The sequence below is a fragment of the Cydia splendana genome, chromosome 1, assembly GCF_910591565.1.
Source record: "Cydia splendana chromosome 1, ilCydSple1.2, whole genome shotgun sequence".
Lineage (NCBI taxonomy): Eukaryota > Metazoa > Arthropoda > Insecta > Lepidoptera > Tortricidae > Cydia > Cydia splendana.
In genome coordinates, this window is record NC_085960.1 from 23,610,254 (window position 1) to 23,635,544 (window position 25,291).

The 25,291-nt window shown below is 37.9% G+C and overlaps 1 protein-coding gene across 1 annotated transcript in view; it reads left to right on the forward strand.

Annotated features, from left to right (window-relative positions):
• LOC134796972 (protein O-mannosyl-transferase TMTC2) overlaps positions 1-25,291 on the forward strand; it is a 120,303-nt gene that overhangs the window by 68,714 nt on the left and 26,298 nt on the right. Inside the window, exon 4 of the mRNA XM_063769168.1 lies at positions 19,745-19,859. Coding sequence (XP_063625238.1) covers positions 19,745-19,859 — 115 coding nt within the window. The remainder of the gene's footprint in view (positions 1-19,744; positions 19,860-25,291) is intronic.

Below are 25,291 nucleotides of genomic sequence, written 5' to 3' on the forward strand. Positions count from 1 at the left end.
TATAAATCAAATATGCAATAGGCTTAGGTCTATTTTGGGTCAATTTTACCACCTAAATCGAATTGTTAATAAACGCACCTTGCACATTGTTTACCATGCACTTGCTGACGCATTATTAAGCTATGGACTCAGCTGTTACGGACTTACCTTTAAAACTTATTTAGATAAAATAAAGCTACTCCAGATAAGATTAATTAAATATTTGGTCGGTTATAAAACTAGGAAAAAGCACAGACATAATTATGATACACTTTTCTCAACTTGTAAGATACTTCCTGTGCATTGTAAGGTTGTATATTTAAATGTGTTACATAGTTACTACACTGATGATTGTAAAATACCAAGAATAAGTAAGCGTGACACTAGGTCTGCTAAGAGAATAAGATTGACACAACCGTCAGCAAAAAACTATTATGGTCGAAGAACAAAAGAATACTTGATCCCCAAAATTTATAACGAGTACCCTCTTTTACTTGAAACACCTAAATTGAACATAGGTAGATTGAAGTCGAAATTTAAACAGATTTTACTACACAAATATGAAAATTTAACCTAGCTACCTACTTTCTTGTGTTAACAAAGCGTTTGTGCCGCTATAATATTATAAGAATTCTTCCTGTTATGTTCGTGTTATGAAATGTCACTATTAGTACTATGTTAGATTATAGCAAGATAGATTTAGGATACATACATATAGGTAAATTTATATGTTCTTAATGATAACTTAACTTGTCACTTAATAATTCGTGTACCTATTTAGCTTAAGATTAGTTTAGAGCGCACCGCCAACAAACTGTCTCACAGTTTGGCGAAACATTAGATTAAGGTACTAAATATTGTATTTTTTCTGTTAAATTTTCAATAAAAAAAAAAAAAAAAAAAAAAGCCCAGGAGACGGGTGTGTTTTATTTGATATCATAATTTATACTGGCATAAAAATGTTACTCAAATGTAATAATTTGTAAACATACTGTGTGTGTTCTTGCAAACTGCCCTGTGTTTCTTCTGCGTGGTATAAGCATACATAATTTTACAGGTCCACTCAAGGGAAGGGTGAATGAATTTTTCTGGATAAGTTGTAAGGGGCCCAGAATACAAGAAAAAAATTATACATTAGATTAATTTGTCTTTGTTTTTTTCGACAACATACATACATAAGTGAGTACTTAGTTTTTGTTTTGAGATAAAATTTTGTTCGATTATAAACAATTACGTCAATTTACTTTCTATGATTTGATTAAAAAATGTACATCTGTCCGTCGGACTATTCATCCAGACGAGGACCCGGGGATTAACGCCATTATCCTAGTTGTGAACTTGTTTCACGGCTCCTTAGATGACACTCGACTTATCTGTACTGACTGTTTGATCTCGAAAACGGTTCGAAGACAGATGTCAATTTGTTTGTGATAGATCTCTCTTGACGGTTTTTGAGAGCGTAATTAGCGACCTTTTTAATCTGTGTCATTTATTGTTTAATTTTAATTTAATTGTTAAATGGTTTTCGGTTCTGTGTATGCCAAAATTTATCTGCAAAGACTCTGTCAAATTGCATAATATGTACTTCGATTGTTTCAAATGTTTCTTTTTTTAAATTTTGGTTGTATTTATACAATTATTCAACTATTATCAGCTACAGATATTCGACAGTTCGAACGGTACGCACCAGAACCAACGCAGTCAAGATCAACCCAGAAAACCAATCACACTTTCAACGCAATAATCCACGCAGTCAGAACCAAATACGGATAATTTAAAAATATTTGTAAGATAGATATATCAAATTTGACGTTTCCGCGATTCTGGAGGTCCTCTTGAACGATTTCGACAAGTTATGACTTAGATATCCAAGTCACATCTAGTCGATATCTAATGTAGATCTAGTTGATCTCTAAATCGTCTCAAGATCTTGTGATCATCTCGAAATCCGAATAGGCCTGTTTGTCAAATTGCATAATATGTACTTCGATTGTTTTAAATGTTTCTTTTTTAAATTTTGGTTGTATTTATACAATTATTCAACTATTATCAGCTAAAGCCTGACCAGGAATATATGATCATTTTCAAGAGGGCGCTATTATTCTCATTTATATGGCAACAGTTCAGTATAGTCTGAACAATGTGGATTGGCAACTCGTTATTTTGACTTACATACGTTTACTCACTCTAATCATAATCAGTATCCAAATATTCAGTGTTCACATTTTTTTATTGTCGGTTTTTACCGTATAAAATTCATGTATTTTCTTACGCGTCACACATAGGTCAAAATTACCTTACATAGGGTCTGCTACATTGTCAATGAATACAATTGATCGTCTCCAAAGCCCATAGCAAAGAGCTATTCTCTTTGTGTATAGAGAGTTATTGTCATAGTAAATTTTGTAGTCAATGTAAATTTATTGCCATCTATCGACACAAGATTAAAACTAAAAATGAAAATCTATATTATGTATATCTTTGCCCATAGTAAATGTTTTTTCATCACACTCGCTCAGTAAATGAGGAATTGCACGCAGGTTTAGCGGGAGTTATAGAAAAAGTGTTTTCCCTAGGGAGTTATGAAGTTTCTAGTGCCATAATTAACAGTTTTTTGTCAATATACTTAATTTTTGTATCGCAAGTGTGATGAAAAACATTGTGTCGGGGCGTAATAATATTGTAAACTCGAGTCTATAAATCGCTCCGGCAAGCCGTCGCGATTTAACTTATCGTTTGCAATATTTAACGTACGCCCCATGTTGCACAATGTACTATTCAAACACATCTTTGTTACTGTACTTAAGTATTTCCTCGCTAATGTATAACATAACACTACAATAACCAAGTCGTAATAACCAGACTATAATGACATTTTGATTTGTTTACCTGTCAGCTCTGATGTTAATTTGGAAATGTTTCGTAGCGAAATAGTTTAATTTCCCGAACGGTTCTTTTCCAGCAGTTTATGTATAGTTTCGGCCATTTCTTGTAATTTATTATTTAATATTCAACACTTAAGTATTATTCAAGTAAACCGCCACAATGACACTGACAACAGTGACAACCTATCATTAAAATTATTGCCAGTGTAAGAAATTAGTTCCAATGAAATTCCGCAACATGGCGCATGATCATATATTAATGGTCAGGCTTTACAGATATTCGACAGTTCGAACGGTACGGAATGGGAGCGCGCCCGAGCGGTGTCCGAGGTTACGAACGTTTGATTGATTTAATATAAGGGTAAAAGAAACATTGTTTTTTGAAGTGAAAACTTCTTTAGCGGCGCTGAGCACTTTTTGTGATGGGGAAAAAATGTTACACTCGCGAGAGCGTAAGACGTAAGACGTAACCCTCTCTTTCTACTGCGCGGCGAAAATGTATGGCTGAGCCTGCTGTTTTGTTTAGGCGGCGCAGGGCGCTTGCGTGACGTCACGTGTGACGGACACTGTTACAATGTCATTGTGTTTTTCTTTTTTGATTTAAATGCCATCTAGTGAGTTTCCCTCAATCTGGTATTAATATAACTCTAGCACTCACAGTGATGTGCTTAGGGGTTTCAAGTAATGCGACGAAATAACGCTAGATGGCGTTAACCTCAATTATATATAGTGCTGCAGACATTTTGCACTAGATGGCGCTGTTATTAATATTTTGAGTTACAATGACGTTTGCTGGGGGCAAAAGAAACTGTATGAGGATTCCCTACAATTGATTATTTTACCCCAGGGTTGGTTTTCTTAAAGATAAATAACAAACTAACCACATTGTTACTATGGTCCGTCTTTGCCGTCTCGTACTTACATTCATTGTCGTTTTCATACAACAAATTAAATGAAAATACCTACTTACCTTACTGATCCTAATAGTTACTGTGTCAATGGTAACTAAGGCATACATACGTAATGAGCATTTAAGTTTCCATTAGCTATAGGAACTTTCTACGTCAAACGGCCGAATGTTTGTTAAGGTTGGTAAAAATATTGTGTGCTTTGGTTTTATTTAGGTAATCTTTATTGAAAAAAAGGGAAGGTAAACGTGACAATGATGGACACAGTCATGTTTAGCCCATATACCTCAGAATAGGTTTTTGGTCGGTTAGAAGTTACAGGCTCACTCTCCTCTCGTACTAATTTTAATTTGTAAGAATAATTTTTTTTCAGTGGGTCGAAAACGACCCCATTGGCATATATGGGTTAGTTGAAAGTTTCGATAAATGAGCCCTCAATTCTAATACAGGTTACAGCGAGCGAGGCGAGCTGTTCGGGATTAGCGACCGCACGTATCCTAGTACTCGGGGGAGTTCTGTCACCCAAAAAATGGGTGGGTGGGACAGAATCCTCTGCCTCTGGCTGGTCTTAGCCGGCTGTCTAGAATGGAATCGCGGAAGGGCAGATGTCGAAACGTACCTAAGCGGCGAGTTCGCTGTAGGTATGTTTGAAGTCCAAAGAAACCTTTCTACCCTCAACCCCCACACCGATGTTGCCCTTGAGCCATATACTATATGTCGCTTTTGGGGGCGGTACGATCTTGTGGCTACCGGGCCAAATCAGCTTTGATTGACCTTAGAAACAATTGTGCCAACCGGCATCGCCTGACACAAAAGTGTATACTCACTGCACTTACTTAGCCTACGAATACAAGTTCGAAAAAAATATACATTTTGAAAGGCTTTCTCTCGGAAAATATAAGATGTACAGAGACAATTCTAGTGTCTTATTGTAGCAAATTTAGTCTACTTTAAAAACGCCCTAGGACGTTACTATCAAAAACTATAATCACCCAAATCTAAAAAAAATTGCGGTTTATTCGATTTTTGACAAAGTTGCGTTCGGCGCTCGAGGTCACAAACTTGGATTATTCATTGGGCCAACATCATAAACAAGTCTGCAAAAAATCAGAACTACCGGATTTGACGCAAACGTAAAATGTATAATTTTACTGTATTATACTGAAATATTACACAAATGTTTGGCGGGAAATTCAAAAAATCTTGGGTTGGTCACACTTTGTGTAGTAGGAATTATAGTTTTGATACTAGAAAATATTTTTGCTTTTCTGTGCACACGTAAGGTACCTAAGGATATAAGTTAAATATACGTTGACGTGCACTCAAAGTCAGCTCACATAATTTCTACCACTATGTAAAGTACAGTCGACGATAAATACATATGTTAACACTTTCTCACCATATACCATTGTAACAAGGCGAAAAATTAAATGTAGTGTAAATAAGACCTAGCTCGATAATACCGTAATATTAATTCATCACCAAAAAAAAATACATAAGTACTATGCCAAATCCTAAATGCTAAGTATCAAAATATTTATAGAGCACCAACCTCCTAATTTGTTTACATTTGTTTAGGAGTTGTAAACATTGCAGTTTTTCGTTATACAACGCTACACGTCGACTTCGCACATTGTCGTAATTATTTACGAGCTTAAATAATAGTTTACGAACCTCACTCAGTATAGACATTATTAATATTATTTAAAATAAACCCCATAAACCGCAAACAATTTGAATTAATGACATAAATTGACAACTGACTTTTAGCTTTTTTTTTTAAATCATAGACAATTGGTGATACAACAACGAAATATCTGTCAACAATTTTTGGCTAGCCAGACTCTACACTGTAAATAGGTACTATCAGATATTTGGTCTGCATAACGCTCGCGCGTCGCTCGCTTAACGCAAGAAAGCAGAAAATCAGAATATAATGTTAAAGTCTGAAGGATATACAGTAAAAGTAAATAATTCAAAAACAACAAACTCTTTGTACTGTCATGTTGCCTATATCCCGTCAATATATCACCGGCTTCAATTATTTGCTTTATTCACTTCATTTGGGTTTTTATATCGGCCATTATGGTAATGACTGGTTAGACGAAAGACATCAAAATGCTTTTATTGAACGTATAGGCGTCATGCGCTACTCTGCATTTAATGGTAGTCATAAGCGAAGTGTATTTCGATGAAGTCGATATTTTCATATGTTATGTAGGTACCTACCTACACAGCGTGCTGTATAGGGATGATCGAGTCTGAGAGAAACTGCACTATTTAGATAGGTATTTTCGCAAGTGATGAGGATATCTTCATAACAACTGTAGCATTTGGTATGCCTGAGTATTAAGGTATCCGTATATCTATTGAAGTGCTTGTAAATTCTGATTTTTTTTAAAGACAAAGGATATGTTAGGATAAGGGATCCCTTTGTTTCCCATAAACTTATTGTTTCGAATTTCGATAGTCAGAAATTGATATCCATATAATTTATGGACATAAACATCAATAGTCATAATTTTTGTTAAGTATAACGTTTCATAGTTCTAATGTTAGACATCTATAATATTAAACGTTATAATCACAAAAGTTATAAAATTGATGAGTATAACATTCAAAGGTATATCAATAATTGTTCAGAAATATTTTAAGGCATATATTTTATCGGACTAATGGTCGTAAATCATATCGTTTTAATGTCATCCCTTTGTTTCCCATAAACTTACTGTTTCTAATTTCGATAGTCAGAAAATGATATCCTCTAATATTCTAATATTTAGGAGCTATAATATTAAACATTATGACTTTCAATAATTATGTCAAACAAAGGGACCCCCATTTTTAATGACTAAAATGAATTACGTCTAAGAAACCAAATCAATAACATCCTTCATATAAAGAAAAAAGAAATCTGTTTCCTCAGGTAGGTTTGTTAGTTACCTTGTGTCCATCAGAGCGGAAATAGGAGCCCCGCGAAGCGGGGCTCCGTCGACTCGTTGGCGGGACGAAATGGCTTAATAAGCTACATGAAAAACAAGAAATGGCGGGGAAATCAGTAAGCCAAACAATAAAAAATCTGTTTCCTCAGGTAGGTTCGTTAGTTACCTTGTGTCCCTCAAAGCGGAAATAGGGGCCCCGCGAAGCGGGGCTCCGTCGACTTGTTGGGGGGGGACGAAATGGCTTAATAAGCTACATGTAAAAGAAGACATGGCGGGGAAATCAGTAAGCCAAACAATAAAAAATCTGTTTCCTCAGGTAGGTTCGTTAGTTACCTTGTGTCCCTCAGAGCGGAAATAGGAGCCCCGCGAAGCGGGGCTCCGTCGACTCGTTGGCGGGACGAAATGGCTTAATAAACTACATGAAAAATAAGAAATGGAGGGGAAATCAGTAAGCCAAATTTAAAATAATCCCAAGGTAGGTAGCATGCAAGCATGCAATTTGTATTGTTTAATTTTATAACTATTGACAATATGACTAATAAAAGTTATGATGTAAAACGTTATGGTCTAAAAAAATCGGAACTTGAAATTTAGGGAATGCAATAGAGCCCCTACTTTATCATTATAACCTGCGATAAAAGACCTTACAACGATTATTGTAAGCAAGTTTATTGCCTTCAACATTATGTAATAGTATACCTTCTGGACTTTGAATATTATGAGTAACAGATTTTATGACTAACAATAATAATGACCTGCAAAAATCGGAACTGCAATTTATATTGTTAAAATTTATGACTATTGACAATATGACTAATAAAAATTATGATGGAAAACGTTATGGACTGAAAAAATCGGAACAAAAAATTTATGGGAACCAATAGAGACCCGTTAGGATAAGTTTCAAGTTACCATTAATTTGCATTGTCATCCGATTCACGTATATGTATGCAGCTCGGCTCAATCTAAAATCGAAAAGTATTTGACCCACACTAACAAACTAACATACATCATAACCAGTGATCGTACATTTTCCAGCATTTTTGGTGCAGCAGAGTGGTGTTAACGGAATTGGTATAAATAATTTCAACTGAAATGGTAAATTAAGGTTAATATTAACGTAATTAACGCTAATTAATCATTAGGGTTGAAATTATTTAAACCAATTCCGTTAACACCACTCCGCTGCACCAAAAATGCTGGAAAATGTACGATCACTGATCATAACTAACAGGGCAAGTTAAATAAAAGCTTGTAAAATAGAAGGTAAGTAATTGAAACCAAAATATTAATAAATAGTGTAATTTTTTTCTAATCGAAATAAAATCTCATCATAGTGGCAGCGGTTGTTTCCTGAAAGCACTCTAACCTAACGCGGGGTTAAATAAAAAAGTTAGTCTATTGACGCGGTTCTATTGTGTTTATTTGTTTTACCTGTTGGCTACTCCACTCCGCTTCCGGAAAATAGTCAGACATCGACAGGGGTTTTTTTTAGAAATAATTCTGTTTCAAGGATCGTTCGATGGATTTAAACTGTTATGTTATAATAGTACATTACGATAGAAGTGCTAAAAATAGGAAATTCGCAAAGAGTGGCGATGAATAAAACTAGACTTAAGGGAGTGTTTTTATATCGGCACAGCGCAATCTTTAATGTATATGTAAATTTTGTACATGTACAGTTCTACTTGTACTTAAATACTGTAGTTAACTATTTAAACTTATCAAATAATGGTCTCATCCTTATTAGACACATGATAAACATCTCACACACGCAAGGTATACGTTTCTGCTTCAGCTTGTCTTTTAGAACAAACGCTCACATTGCATCTCCTAATATGTATAATATTGGCCTGCACGGGTATGATGGTCGTTCTTGTCTACGCGACAGCGTGATAAAACGGTATCCGTCACTTTCTAGTAATCCCGCGGTGTAAAAAATTGACAGTTATTTTGTCACGTGGATAAAGCCATCCATAATACGCCTGCTGAACGCATTGCAGCAGCAATGCTGCGCTGCGCCGCAATCGGAACGTATCTATAGGTATTATATCATAGAGAACTAAAACACTTTTACTCTTCTCTCTTAATTTTGAATCATATCATTTTATAATATTAATGCAGTTGAAGTTTTGTATCAGAATCGGCTCCGAGAATTGCGTGCGTGGCGGCTGTCGAATTTCGCTCGGATACTTTATAGTCGCGTTAACGTTTATGACGTTGAGTCTCCAACGACCATTCCTCCAATCGAACGCCGCCTTTGGCACGCATCTATACTGGGGATTATTCTTTAACGAACTGTCGGGAAAGTCGTATATTTTGTTATTTGAGATCATCCTTATTCGACACCGATATGGCAGTAAGTAATAGCAGGAACGCAATTTTCGTTTTTTCGTTAATGTTGATATGTTTTACATTTGTCATCGTATTATGTATTTAACTCTTACCACAAGGCTGAAAGAGTACTTTATACTCGTAACTGTTGTAACAACGATCCCGCGTAGTATGGCTATGTTTTGCTGCAATGGTAAAACTACCTAATTAATACGATACAATAATATTAATCCCTACTTCATCCCTACTATATAATATTATAAATGCCAAAGTAACCCTGTCTGTCTGGCTGTCTGTTACCTCTTCACGCTTAATCCGCTGAGTTTTAGATGAAATTTGATGCATGGATATAGTTAGAGACCCGGGAAAGGACATACGATAGTTTTTATCAACCATCATAATTATCATTTCACGCAGGAGAAGTCGCGGGCAGAACCTACAAGTAGATATGTATTAATAAATAAACAAAAACAATCTCAGTCAAATGAAATGTGTCTACCCACTAAGAAAGCTTGTTCAACGAAAATCAATAATACGTACATGTTCCCTACCGAATCTACCGATTTGCACACTATGTAAGACGGTGACCGTTATCCATCAGGCGACCCATTCCCACTGCTATTGCATAGGTAAGAAATATACCTGTTAAATTACATTTACTCAGGTGTTTGAAGGACATTGCTCATAAATATGTTAGTGCTAAAAAGTATTTCCTGCCCAAAGATTCATTGTTACTCGATTTTTTATGTCGCAATGAATACTAGGTTTTATGAGCATCGTCGCTGAGACAATAAATGCTTGGCTAACTCTGCTTCTCTCGCTAGTATATTTACGGAACCCTTTGTCAATGTATCAAGCCATCAAATAAAATTCTCTGTTGGATTTTACAAACCCTACTTATATTATCTCTTCTGTTATCTCTTAACCGCGAACCGGTATACCTAGATGAAATTTTGTATGGAGATAGTTTAATTCCACGCAGGTCAAGTCATGGGAAGAAGCTAGTAAATCATAAATACATTATTAAATTAGCATGTCTTTCCCATCACGGAACAATGGTGTTCCGGACCTTTGGGAGGCGTGCGCGGAGCCGAAGCCAACACGTAGAGGCCCTTTTGACACTTTAATGAAATGTAAGGGGTACACCGAGCGGATGCTGCCCTTGCCCGTGTCATGGGACGCACGCAGAGGCAGCACCCGCCAGGGTGTAAGGGCTATTGAGAGTTGATGGAATCTAAAATGAACTAGGTTATTGGGTGAAAGCGATGGACTAAGAACTGAGCTATGGGGTAAAAAACCGGACGCCTGCCTAATAAAACGGTATGCAATTTTATTTCCGGCAGACGGTGACTCGCCCTCACAAGATGGGCCCCCACAAAAAGCGACATCTAGGATGGCTCAAGGGCAACACCGGTGTGAGCGGCTCAGGGGTGTCGAGAGGTGTGCGCCGCTTTCTACCCAGTGGCTGTTAACAGCCACTGTGCCAACTCGCGTCTTATGCATATTTCACTTCCACCCCTGGAACTTATAGCTCTAACGACTCCACTCTGGCCGGCCGGCTAAGGCAAGCCAGAGGCAGAGAATCCTGTCCCACCCACCCTCCTTGCGGGTAACAGAACTCCCCAGGAGCACTCGGGTACGTGAGGTCGCTAATCCCCAACAGCTCGCCACAAGCTGCCCTGCGTTGACTGATTGCACTGGTAAAACCAGCGGGCGATGGATTAGCATTATTATTAGTCTGTAGCGTCACTCAAGGCTAATTTGAAGAAGCTTTGGCTTTCCAATCAGCGTGATCTGGTTAAGTACTAACCTTAACTTAAAAACTACTGAACGGATTTTCATGTGGTTTTCACCTATCAATAGAGTGATTCTTGAGGAAAGTTTAGGTGTATAATTTGCTAACCCGTGCGAAGCCGCTGGGGCGGGTTGCTAGTATTATATTATAATATATTTTTAGTATTGTATGTATGTATGCTAGTATGTATTTTATACTATAATGCTATTTATGTATTTTATGAGTTGACAATATGTTAGTTTACTTTTTTAAATATTACTGTACATCCCGTAAGTTTGTCAATCTGACCTGACTGGAGTTTTCCTCTCATCTACTCGAAGGCTAGCTAGAAGAGATCCCTTATAGGGATAAGTTCGCCTTTGTACTTCCATTACTGTAATTTATTTTTGTAAACCTGTGTCGTGTACAATAAAGTGATTACTGCTATATACTACTAAATTAAAACATTACACCAATATTACATTAATTATAAAATACATCACATAATTACATTACATTTACACAAGTTACATAACACCAAAAAGAAACACAAGTCACAAACAAAGCAGTACTGACTGACTGACTACTGAGTCAGTCAAATATCCCACCCCGCGTCATCCCCGGCGCAAAGGTGCCCAAAACGCTCGCCGCATTACCGCGCTGAATCGCGATGGACAACCTCTGCACCAGGAATGACCCGGAGCGGGGATCCAGGCCTCTATCTCGCAAACGGTTCCCAACCTCCTTAAAAAACTCTCTAGCCTCTGAGCACCAACAACCAGCCGTTTCGACCGCCAGAGGCACAAACAAATAGCCGTCCAATTCCGCGTACTTCTCCCGTTTTCTCAGCGCCGCCACCTCAGCAGCTGCCCCTGCTGCCCTCACGGTGCGGCCAATGTGCGATGCAGCAAAAGTGCTGACGCATGTAGCGTCCCAAAGCACTTTCCTCTCCGCCAAGGCACCAGCGTCAAACCGTCAGGCCTCTTACCATCCGACCGGCTAAGGCCTGGGGGCTCAAGCATGCATGGAACATTCGCGGAAACAAGCGCCCTCCGGACCAGATCGTTAAGAGCGTGATGGCGTGGGAATCTCCCTGCACATCGACCACAACTCAAAGCGTGGTGGCCGTTGCTCTCCACCATAGTACCGCAGATGCATAGGTGAGGAACACACACATCGCAGCCCAGGCGAAGAGCCACCGCCACCCGCATCGAATCGTTGTCAAGGAGGGTGCCCAAATGCGGAGATGGAAGCGCTTGCAACCACGCCCCCGATTCTGGTGCGGACCCCGCCAGCAGCCTCGCCCTATCCGCCCCCACTGCGTTCTCTATCAGACCCTCGACAATCCTCTTGACTCCAACATCGTCCCATAGCCGTTGTACGTCCGGCTTCTCGGGTCGGGGCGCGTTCGGATTGAGAGCCATCCAAGCCGCCAGAGCATCAGCAGCGTAAGGTATGGATACCCTGTTACCATTAGGAGATAAAATTCGAGTAACAAGATCCACGACCCCACTCGCCGATGCCAAGAATGCCGGTAGACTACTAAATTAAATATCATTGAACATTTTTTTTATGAATTTGATTTAAGTAATGTATAAGTATTGGGCTCAATAACTTTTTAGTATGGTTTAAGGTTAAGTTTATACGTCTTTTCTGTAGACATCACAAAATAAATGGACTTCAAAACCTAATTTTCTTGCTGAACCTTTATAGACATCATCAAACGTCCCCTACTTCTTGAAAACAATATCATAAAAACTTTAGTAAAGTGCACCCAATATATAATGTCCACAGAAAAGACGCCTGTGTTTTTTTAATGTTTTTGCTACACTGTGTATTGATGTAAGTAAAAACAGTGGAATCCAAGTCTCTAAATCCGTTTAACCACGGTGATGTCTGTTGGGAATCCGTAGTGTAGTAGTGGGAGGTAATCGGGATTCACGCAAGCGACCCGATGCCTGTTTATAGCTACTATAAAAGCGGTATACTAAAGTGGGGGACATGGCAGATACAAACCCATTCCCCCACTAAAGCTATAGAGAATTCCGACACTTTATTATCTAGGGCCTTTATTGTTTTATTTCTTTCACGTATAATTAATTATCTCTGTGTACTCTAAAATTTCCATACTATAGTCGGTCAAACAAGTTTGTCAGTAGAAAAAGGCGCGATATTCAAATTTTCTATGGGACAATAACCCTTCGCGCCTACATTTTTTAGCCGCTTTTTTCTACTGACGGAAATGGTTTGACAGACTATAAATTGTTGCCATGTGTAAGCATGTTACGTCAAAAATGTGACAGCTACGTAGAAAGTGGCGCCCTCATTTATTAACCGACTTCCAAATCTCAAAAGGAGGAGATTCGATTGTGATTTTTTTTTATATTTGTTACTCCATATCTCCGTCATTACTGGACCGATTTTGAATTTTTTTTTATTATATGTATATGCAAACAGATTGGTCCCGTTTTTGTCAAAATCCAGTTCTGATGATGGGATCCATGAGGAATCGAGGGAACTCCTATAACATATAGTGATTTATGTGTTTTATCAACAAATCAAGCATATACATTAAAAATAGTGACATTTGATGAAGTGGAATTGCTGATGATGATCAGAACGGAACTCTTCAACGAAGCATAGTTCACGTTTGGCGATTTGTCCTCTTCGTTATGTTTGTTAATTAAGTTAAGTTTTTAAGCCACATTTTTGTCAAGCTCGAGTTCTGATGATGGGATCCACAAGGAATCGAGGGAACTCCTCAAATCTTAAAGGCAAGCGTATAGAGATTTTTATTTTTATCAGAAAATCAAGCATTTTCTTCAATTTCAATCAACCAGACCCGGAAAATCACTGATACCTAAGCTTAATAAACCACTATGATTACCTACCATAAAATGTAGGTATAAAGTATAATGATGCTAAACTTACTAGCCCCTCCCGCTCAAACCCCCGTACACCGCACCACACGCACCGTTAAGTGGGTTAGGTTAGGTTTGAACTGCGATCCACACAGAACCGAAAAAAAGTGGGTTAGGTTAGGTTAGAACTGCGAGCCTTACAGAAACGAAATGCTACTATAAAAGTGGTTTTGGATAGGTTCGAACTGCAATTCTCACAGAACCGAACTGCTATCAGAGAAGTGGGTTCGTGAGGCTAAAACTGCGACCCTTACAGAAACGAAATGCTACCTACTAGAAAAGTGGGTGGTTTTACCTCCTTTTCTACATAGTGCACCATCTATGTACAACAATCTTTCACCGGCCCCCATAGAAGTCGGTTTTTTTTTCTTGAAAATTATTTTCTCCCACTTTATGCCGAACTATACGAGTAAGTAGGTGCAGCAAAGTCAATCGCTCCATATACTTAATTTTTGGCAAACCGCGAGTTCTCAGTTCGGGGCGAACTACTAGTATAAAAAAAATCTATGAGTTTCTACAACAACAAAAAAACTGGTACTGGTATTATGACGACACACCACTGTATGATTGTTGATTACAAACTCCCAAGTTGGTTATTTATATAGATAATTTGTATGTAATACAGAGCAGGATTGCGTCTGTCTGTCAGTCTACATATAGGATAAGTAACTATTACTTGCATTGCTTGCGGTTCTCTATGCATAAATCGGACTATGCAGACTATCTGCTGTACGGGAAATAAAAGTGAGTACAATTATTATACATGGTTTCTAAATATCTAAATATAATTATTTGGCTTTGCTTACACCCTGAAGAAATATACTGGTGGTCCTTGGTTTTCTCCATATTCGGTACAATTTTACTTATTTTGTTAACGATTTGCAAAAAATTCTACAACTTTGTCACATTTAAACGTTCAACGCTAAATACTCTGAACGTTATATTACACAAAACACATTATTTATCCCCAGCGGGCGTAGCATGGTTTCATTTTTATCGCCTGTCACTATGCCCGTCACTTTCGCACTTATACAGTCAACGGTAAAAATATGGGTGTACAAATCATCTCAAAAATATGTCCCATAACTCTTATGTCAGTGAATTAAGAACTATGGGACATATTTTTGAGTAAGTTGTCTACACCCATATTTTTACCGTTGACTGTACACTTGTTACAACGTGACAGGCATGGTGACAAGCGATAAAAATGCGACCGTGCTACCGCCGCAGGTTCCAGGTCTGTACTGTTATGTTATTCTTTTGAAGCAATCAAATTAAAAAAGTTTGTTATTGAGAGAACTCGTAGTTGCTCTGTACCCAGGAGACGAGTGAGCCGCGACGGTGGAAACTTCCACAGACCTAGCAGTAGGTACCAAAACACATCAGTTTATACTTACATCATGTTTTTGTTAAATTCAAATACTTACATTAAAAGAAATGAAATGGCATAGAGTCCGTCTAAGCTCTCTGCATCGACCTTGATGGAACCAAGTTGTAAGCATCACATTTTCATACATATTTGACATTTATGATGGCGTTTGCAAACGTCATTGCAAATAAGGCCGTAGGCCCGGCGTGAGCTTGTCAAGACACTTTTACTATTGGGTCGTGTTTAGCGATGTACATTTACATCTTAGAGCATTTAATAACCGGAGTCGCCTTTAACAGCTTACGTCTCTACCAAAAACCTTGCACAATTGTGCAAACTTTTGTATCGTCTATCTGACATGGCTATTTGTACGTTACGTACAAATCATGTAGAAATAGCCATACATTTGACGTGACCCTCCCCCACAAAAATCGGAAGACTGTTTTGTACAGAAAATGACAGCCAAGGCGTGTAAATGCTACATTCCATCAATCTCTAATCCAACACCGGCATTACTCATATAATTAACTTTACCAAACAATAAAAAATTACGACACGCCGATGTCATTTTCAATATTGATCGTCTGAGATACAAAGGTACATTTCTTCTTTAATTATTTTTAAGATCCATTAGAAAGAAACCAATATAAACATTTTTTTTCTTTTTCGAAATAGGTTCTTAGTTGAAGACAGATTTTGCAACAAAGTATAATTTTCATTTCAAGTGCGAGATGTACAGCAATCTGCAAAATTGTTCCTATGGTCACATTAAAATGGATTTCATTCATAAAGTGGCCATGCTCTTTTGCAGCTAGGTCTACTTAAGAGACAGGTACAGAAAATTGTAATATACGATTGTAGACTATACGATCTGCTTAATGTAAGTTTACACTATCGGAAAAGACTCGTCGGGTAAAACTTAAGTACCTATTAAGTTTAATTTAAGCTAAGGAATATACCCTTAAAAATAACGAAGTATTTTGACAAAGGTGCCCAAAACGCTCGCCGCATTGCCGCGCTGAATCGCGATGGACAACCTCTGCACCAGGAATGACCCGGAGCGGGGATCCAGGCCTCTATCTCGCAAACGGTTCCCAACCTCCTTAAAAAACTCTCTAGCCTCTGAGCACCAACAACCAGCCGTTTCGACCGCCAGAGGCACAAACAAATAGCCGTCCAATTCCGCGTACTTCTCCCGTTTTCTCAGCGCCGCCACCTCAGCAGCTGCCCCTGCTGCCCTCACGGTGCGGCCAATGTGCGATGCAGCAAAAGTGCTGACGCATGTAGCGTCCCAAAGCAAGCACTTTCCTCTCCGCCAAGGCACCAGCGTCAAACCGTCAGGCCTCTTACCATCCGACCGGCTAAGGCCTGGGGGCTCAAGCATGCATGGAACATTCGCGGAAACAAGCGCCCTCCGGACCAGATCGTTAAGAACGTGATGGCGTGGGAATCTCCCTGCACATCGACCACAACTCAAAGCGTGGTGGCCGTTGCTCTCCACCATAGTACCGCAGATGCATAGGTGAGGAACACACACATCGCAGCCCAGGCGAAGAGCCACCGCCACCCGCATCGAATCGTTGTCAAGGAGGGTGCCCAAATGCGGAGATGGAAGCGCTTGCAACCACGCCCCCGATTCTGGTGCGGACCCCGCCAGCAGCCTCGCCCTATCCGCCCCCACTGCGTTCTCTATCAGACCCTCGACAATCCTCTTGACTCCAACATCGTCCCATAGCCGTTGTACGAGTACGTCCGGCTTCTCGGGTCGGGGCGCGTTCGGATTGAGAGCCATCCAAGCCGCCAGAGCATCAGCAGCGTAAGGTATGGATACCCTGTTACCATTAGGAGATAAAATTCGAGTAACAAGATCCACGACCCCACTCGCCGATGCCAAGAATGCCGGTAGACTACTAAATTAAATATCATTGAACATTTTTTTTATGAATTTGATTTAAGTAATGTATAAGTATTGGGCTCAATAACTTTTTAGTATGGTTTAAGGTTAAGTTTATACGTCTTTTCTGTAGACATCACAAAATAAATGGACTTCAAAACCTAATTTTCTTGCTGAACCTTTATAGACATCATCAAACGTCCCCTACTTCTTGAAAACAATATCATAAAAACTTTAGTAAAGTGCACCCAATATATAATGTCCACAGAAAAGACGCCTGTGTTTTTTTAATGTTTTTGCTACACTGTGTATTGATGTAAGTAAAAACAGTGGAATCCAAGTCTCTAAATCCGTTTAACCACGGTGATGTCTGTTGGGAATCCGTAGTGTAGTAGTGGGAGGTAATCGGGATTCACGCAAGCGACCCGATGCCTGTTTATAGCTACTATAAAAGCGGTATACTAAAGTGGGGGACATGGCAGATACAAACCCATTCCCCCACTAAAGCTATAGAGAATTCCGACACTTTATTATCTAGAGCCTTTATTGTTTTATTTCTTTCACGTATAATTAATTATCTCTGTGTATATAAAAATCTCTTCCAAGTTCACAGTCGTTTAATTAAATACACTCATCAAAATCGTTTGATAAGTTTAGATGCTCCGGCGGAACACGAAATCGTATTTAAGTAGGTACATACATAGCCAAAATGGCAAAAACGAACCCTTATACATAGTTCCATCATGTCCATCTGTCCGTCTGCCAGTCCGTCCGTACGCCCGTCCGCCCGTCCGCCTGTCTGTACGTATGTCACAGTCACTTTACTCGAAAACTGTAAGCTATATTTACTTAATTGGGATATTAGGAAATAGGTGTATTTTGTGAGCTGCTAGTTAGAAGTTAAAATTACATAAAAATATATTTTTAGTTCGTATACATAAACATACTTAGGTACTCAATCCATGTGTCTACAAATGAAAAAATAAAAAGATTTTTTTTTGTAGAAATGAACGTATGGCATATTCGATAGGCCTATAAATAATCTCCCCACTCCAACTGTTAAACTGAGTACACTAAAAATACAAATTAATAGTATATAATAGCTCAATTAAAAGGACGTAAGTGCCGCAAAGGTTTGCCCTTTTGCTTTTCATATTGTATGTATTTTTTTTGATAGCCTAGGTACGTATATCTGAATAGATACATACCTATTTACAATTGTGATTCTGATTTCAATGCCCGATTCTGAAAAATATTATTAGATTGACTGCTATTATAGTTATTGGCTACTCCATAATAATTGGGCACTCTTAACAATGAGACTTATATTGCCTTGTTTCTTTTTGATTTGTTAGGAGTGGTCAATTACTATGGAGGGGCAAATAACTATGGCGGTCACACTAGATCCCTTTTGTCCTAAATCTACTGTTTTCATTAATATTCCTTTGTATTCAACGTTTAGGAACTAGCAGGATGCTATGTGGCTAGGTCACGGCGTTCTCCGAATAGCTTAAATACTGGCAAAACTCCACACTTTCAAGCATTGCAGCTGACTGAGATAACGCGCGAGTCGAGCTGCTAAATTGGGGCAAAAGGAGTTAGTAATCTCCTGTTGTGTGTAGGTATTTAGTGCTCTACATATGTACATTTTGTATTCGAATTTCTATTCGTAAATTTTAATCAAACGTACCTACTAAATACAATGCGGTAGCAAATACAAGCTGACTTGTGTATGTCGTATGTTTTGTAAATAAAATGTTTTGTCCTTTCCCGGGCCTCAAAAACTATATATCCATACCAAATTTCATCTATTTAAATCGGCTTAGCGGATTAAGCGTGAAGCTTGCGGGCGTGAAGAGGTAACAGAGACAGCAAACAGACCGACCGTAATTAATATTTTATGACTATGCAATGACAAGACAGTACGTATTGTGATAGGTAACAGTGTGTTAAAATGTATACCAGATCTTCCAAAATAAATAATATATTAACACACTGTAAAGAAATAACTAAAATGAGGTTTCTGGTTAGTCATAAGGTTATTGTTACGTACGAAAGTTATTTATGCAGCTTATAATGTTACAAACATTGTCATAGAATTTTGTATAATCAATTTTATTTATTGGCTGCTATAACATATTCTTGTTTTACCTATAATATATTACCTAAATTTATTTAAAAGTGGAAAAATTACTGTCTTGGGTGAGACTTGAACTCACGGCCTCTGGATTGATTGATACTGGATTATCAATCCAGAGGCCGTGAGTTCAAGTCTCACCCAAGACAGTAATTTTTCCACTTTTAAATTTATTCTAAGCTTAATAGCATCGTTCGCAGACGTTTCTGCTTGTTAAAAATTAAAATATATTACCTATTGAATTTACGCTGTAATTAATTTAAACGGTAACAATCCTCTCCAATTAATGGCTGAAGTGGTCTGGTTAGTTAGTAAAATATTACTGATATAAGTAATACGTTACCTCGTCAATACGCGTTCCAAAAGTATTTTTTAAAGAGAGAATTTACAACTAAAACATTTAAAAAAACATACTTGCCTTGCTTAATGATATTTTCATTGGTTTTACAATATGAGAGATGTGGCAACTGTGGCAAGGGGATAATAATAATTGTTTGTTCCTAACTAAATACTGCTCACGTACATATGAGAAAATAGTGTACTATTCTACCGCGTCGTATGAATAATAGAACGTAAACATTAATTAAATGCTTTTTTGCAGCATACGGCAACCTCGGCAGCGTGCTGAGTGCGCAGGGTCGGGTTGCGGAAGCGGAAATCGCGTTCGAGAGGGCGCTCAAGCACAGACCTAATATGGCCGACGTTCATTACAATTTGTGAGTATAATACTATTACCTCCCCTAAGAGACTTGATACCGTATCAAAGACCTGAGCTTAAAACTGGTTTTGATTATATGCCAAGTGAATTTGTGAAGTCTATTTCGTTAAGTAAATTAAATTTAGTTATTCTGTAAACAAACTGCATTAATTAATTACACGTTAATATGTTAACGAAGCAAAAATATTTTAATTGTGATCGATAACTAAAAACATAGTTTTCGCCAGGCTAAAAAATTACTCAAACATAGATTTGGAAAAATCGGAGACGGGGGTTTGGTGCTTCACGGCCTCGTTTAGTGACATCTGCTGCTGGCGGCGACGCGTGTAATCTGTTTGGCCGTTTTGAGTGAAAAGCGCATTTGATATGAGTGTTGACACAAAAAAGTCCTAAAAATTGACAAACTATTTTGTTAACTCGTTGAAATGTTTAGGTGATGCGATAATCGATAAAGGTGACTTTCAGATGACGACAGCAGGAGCGGGAAATGAGTGATGTCCATGTCAATGCTCTTGATCACAATGCGTTAATGACAGCAACGCAGTAAAAAAGATACAGTGACATTACCCGCGTCTACGCTGCATCAGCAACGTTCCAACAGTAACGCGGTTGCAGTCGCCATCCAAATTTAATTTAATTTTACCACTGTCAAATCAGTACCAAGCGGATTATTAGCTACGTTCGTAGCGCGTAGCTCGCGCTGGCAGTAAATGTGTTAAAACTAAGATTTAACGTCTTTGCACTTCAATTTACACAAGCCTGTTTGCAAGAAGCAGACTAATTCGTAATACTTACCTTATTTCTATTTCACTACTGAACCATTGTTTCTTGTGAGTAGGGGAGGTAGGGGACCATTGGGCAGTCGGGAGGCTCGGGCACCTCCTTGTAAATCAGGACTTATTACAAGGGGGTGCCCGAGCCTCCCGACTGCCCAATGGTCCCCTACCGCCCCTACCTACTTTAGACTTGAATGGGTAATCAAATCCAAATCTAACTCCAATTCGATATGATTATACTTTTTATGCGCTTAATGTTCATACCATATTTTTCTATCGCGTTTTTGAAAACGGGAACGCATGAACCACTAAAATAAACTCAATCAAATATGTATTACTTACGTAATTTTCATGGTAATTAGTACAAATTGAAAAATCCAGGACATTTCCATTGTAAATAAGGTAAGACCGGACTATTTTTCGGCGAGTATGAACACTATTTCAACAATACAATATGTATAGGTACCTATGTAAGTATGTGTCATAACTAATATTTAATGAAAGCCATTATCATTAACAAGTTCCAACAATTTAATATCTGTCCATAAAGTGAATCAAGTATGTTAATATTCGGGCTAGCTCTAAACCCGTTCGCTTGGAATTCCACTCTGTCCCTGTGTCGGTACTGACTACGTATGTATCCTTTATGAATAGAACGTGATACCGCGATATCAAAATGGTTTTGTACTAACTGGAGCGGAACGAAATATAAGGTGGTGTCCATTCATTTGGGTTGGCAGTGCATGAGCATATGACTGCACTTATATAAAAGGTTAATTTCTACAGGTTAAAACTTCTACGCAAGCAGGGCATTCAGTGTCTCCAATAGGACTACCCAGTCCTATTCCAATTACACACAACACACAATACAATTCCAATTTTCAAACTCTATTTGATATTCTATTTCACACTCTCACAAGCTAACTGCTAAGACTAAGTAAGTTAATAAAGCCATAGTTTGCGCAACCACACGTTTTCGATTCAGTATTAATATGACACTAATCATATTCGAGGATTAAATTTTACAGTTGAATTTGTAGGTACTTACTTAATATGTAGTTAAGTAGAATAAAATTGTACTTTTATATGTAGTAATGAAAAAAAACCGGGCAAGTGCGAGTCGGACTCGGGCACGAAGGGTTCCGTACCATAATGCAAAAAAACGGCAAAAAAAAAACGGTCACCCATCCAAGTACTGACCCCGCCCGACGTTGCTTAACTTCGGTCAAAAATCACGTTTGTTGTATGGGAGCCCCACTTAAATCTTTATTTTATTCTGTTTTTAGTATTTGTTGTTATAGCGGTAACAGAAATACATCATCTGTGAAAATTTCAACTGTGTAGCTATCACGGCTCGTGAGATACAGCCTGGTGACAGACGGACGGACGGACGGACAGACGGACGGACGGATGGACAGCGGAGTCTTAGTAATAGGGTCCCGTTTTACCCTTTGGGTACGGAACCCTAAAAAAGAAGAATATGCCAAGATGTTTTTCCTTCAAATGGGCCATATTACTATAGGAACTCTTTCTACACCCAATTTCTGCCTCATCCGGTAAAATTTGATTAGAGTGAATAGAGTTAATAAGAAACCAAATGATATTATTGTGAAGACATCACCTTGCCAATCGTTAATACGCAAATAGTACATTATTGTCGAGGCTCGGAAGTAGCTACTTGCAGGCTGAGGATTCGTTTTAAACGGACGACCTTGGGAGTCCGTTTAATTGAATCCGAAGCCAGCAAGTAGCCTTCCAGCCGAGTCATATATAGTGCTTTTCTCAAAAATGGTGCAAGAAATATAAATATCATAGAAATATTTTACAAAAGCAACTTTCTTACGTATATATTTTCACAGAAAAAAGTAGAAACAATTGAAAAATTAGCTTTGCCGCCTTTTTATTTTTTTAATAAAAAAATAGAAGTGTATTTTTCTGCCGAAAATACGCCAACCTATTTGAGACAGCTAAATAGTCGCGGTACTAATCATCTGTTTGGCTGTTTAATGGGCCTGTGCCTTCATTTGATATGGCCATTTCAACTTTTAAAAAGTTTGGAACTCGACAAATAATGGAATTTGTATGCGACATTGCAGTCCCAAAATCGAGACTGCAATGTTTTTAACTTTTTAATTTTTGACTGACCATAAACTACGCGCTTCGCAACCTATTTTTTAAACGGCAAAGTCGACTTTGCCGTCCATTTTTGAGAAAACGATATTTACAAATAGATATTCCACTAAACGATGTTCGCCTTAGGTACCTAAGATAGTTACATGTTGCGTTTTTATAATGCGGGTTATTTTTCTCAAAATAAACATGACGACGTGCAAAGGGGCCAGCCCTGCGGCAACCATTTCCGATAACAACAAAAGTTTAATGTACTCAAAGGGTTTTTTAGTTTACCCTCTCCGAATGGAGAAATAATAATGGCCGTGTCTTTTCTTTCGCCCCGGGGAGCTAAAAGGCAAAAGGTCCAAACCCTTATTACGGAGTTGGCGCAAGCAAATATTTTAATAATACAAATTTTATCATACTTTACGGATGTTTCATAGGTACCTTGAACATTTTGTTTGTATGCCCCATGTTTTGCATCTAAATAGGAAGCGTGATGAGAGTTACGTACAAATGAACTCGTTTATTTACAGGAGCCTTCATGGCATGGTAGCGTTTATCCTTAATGTACAAAATTCTTCTCTTTCGCACTCATTCAGTTAAAAACGAGAACATTACTTAACTAAACGAAAACAACCGGTATTTATAAAAAGAACGTACCCATACGTATAATAAGATACATACTTGTTAGTCTTAGATCAGTGCATACTTCTTTTAAAAATTGTATAATTATTAATCGCATATATTATAAAGAATATGTTCCACATTTTTAGGGCACGAAATCACTCGAGCACGTAGCAACATGTCGCTCGAGACTTCTGCAAGAACATGCGGCGTGGATGATCTATTGTGACAGCTGTGTGCCGTGAGAAATTTTCTCAAATAGTTCTTCTATACCTTCTGCATGGCTAATAAGATCCATATTGGAATAGCGGCTACAAAATCAGTGCACGAACTGAATTGCCAACGACGAATATAGCAGAATCATTGCCAAATTTTGTAAGACTTCCAAAAAGATTAGCTTCCGTGTGAGAACTTGACAATTTTATTGGATTTTAAGAAATGTACCAAACGCTAAGTTAGTATCGGGTGGGAAATAGTGTTGTGAATAAGGCTAATTTCGAGGCTTAAAGATTCGAACCCTTAAGACTCTCAAGGCTTAATGCCTCAAAAGCGGCAAAGACGATTTCTTACATATCTATACGCGTAAAATAAATAAATACAATTCTCAAATATAGTCGAGTCTTCAAGACTTGCGAGTCTTGAGGGCTCGAGTCTTTAAGCCTAAAAATAAGCGTTATTCATAACACTGGTGGGAAATGAAAATATAACAGTTTTGTTGTTGTACAGTGTCACAAAAAATTAAATATTTATCCTCTACAATATAAATGGATGTCCAGGTACATGGGTCATATCATGATAAGTATCTTGTAAGTTGTAATATCTACCTACATTCATGAGGCAGATATAACGAAATTTAGATTTTCGTTTTTCGCGGTAGGCCATCTGGACACACGTGCACTCCGACACGCGCCGTGGGATAAGGAGCTTAAATCATTAAGCTCTCATGGACCACATTCCATTGCAGTTATATTTTAGAGGATAAATATTGTAATTTTTTGTGACACTGTACAACAACAAAACTGCTACACTCATCTTATCTCACCCAATACTAACTTGGTGTTCGGTACATTTCTTAAAATCCAAAAAAAATGTGTTCACCAACGAGACAGTCCCAGGGCAAAAGATTTATTTAAATTAAAATAAATCAATCTAATACTTACATACTATTTTTGCTACCAACTTTACTTCAAAACTATATAGTGTTGCTAATGCCAGGGAATTGCTAAATAGCTTATTATAAGTAAGTAAGTTCAAGCGCTTAGGTTTCATTGCGCCATAATTTCGTTTTACCCATTTTTCAAAATTCATAAATCTCCAAAAGCCAAAATGACTAAATCCCAGAATGTCCAATTGTTTTTCTCGAAATAGCACATTCCCAAAATAGGTACCTAAACTTCAAATCGACATGATGTCACAATAACTAAATCTCAAATTACGTATATTTACGATTGCTACATTAATTAGGTACATTATCCTATGTTTTCGTCTATAGTTCCAGCAGACTTAAAAATAATATTTGTGCGACAAAGGTTTTAAAAATATATTTAAAAAGAAGTCCCATCGGATATTCGGCAATTCATGAAACATAATTATATTTTAACATTTGGGTACTTATTGGAGACTTGGACGATATGAATTGATGTCATTATGACCTTTGGCCATTTCAAGATTTGGCCATTGTGGAAACAATTACACATTAATGCATTTCGGAACCAAATTGTTTTCAAATGTAGGAAAAATAAAGACAATGACGATACATTTAGGTACAGTGAAACCAAAGCATTCAAGCAAAGAGAATTCAGACTAGAGGAATATTGTCAAAGTACCTAAATTATGTGGTTAGTACATTTACTGCCATCTTTCGACACAAATGATTAACAGTTTTAAAACGCCATTTGACTTTGATCCTTATTTT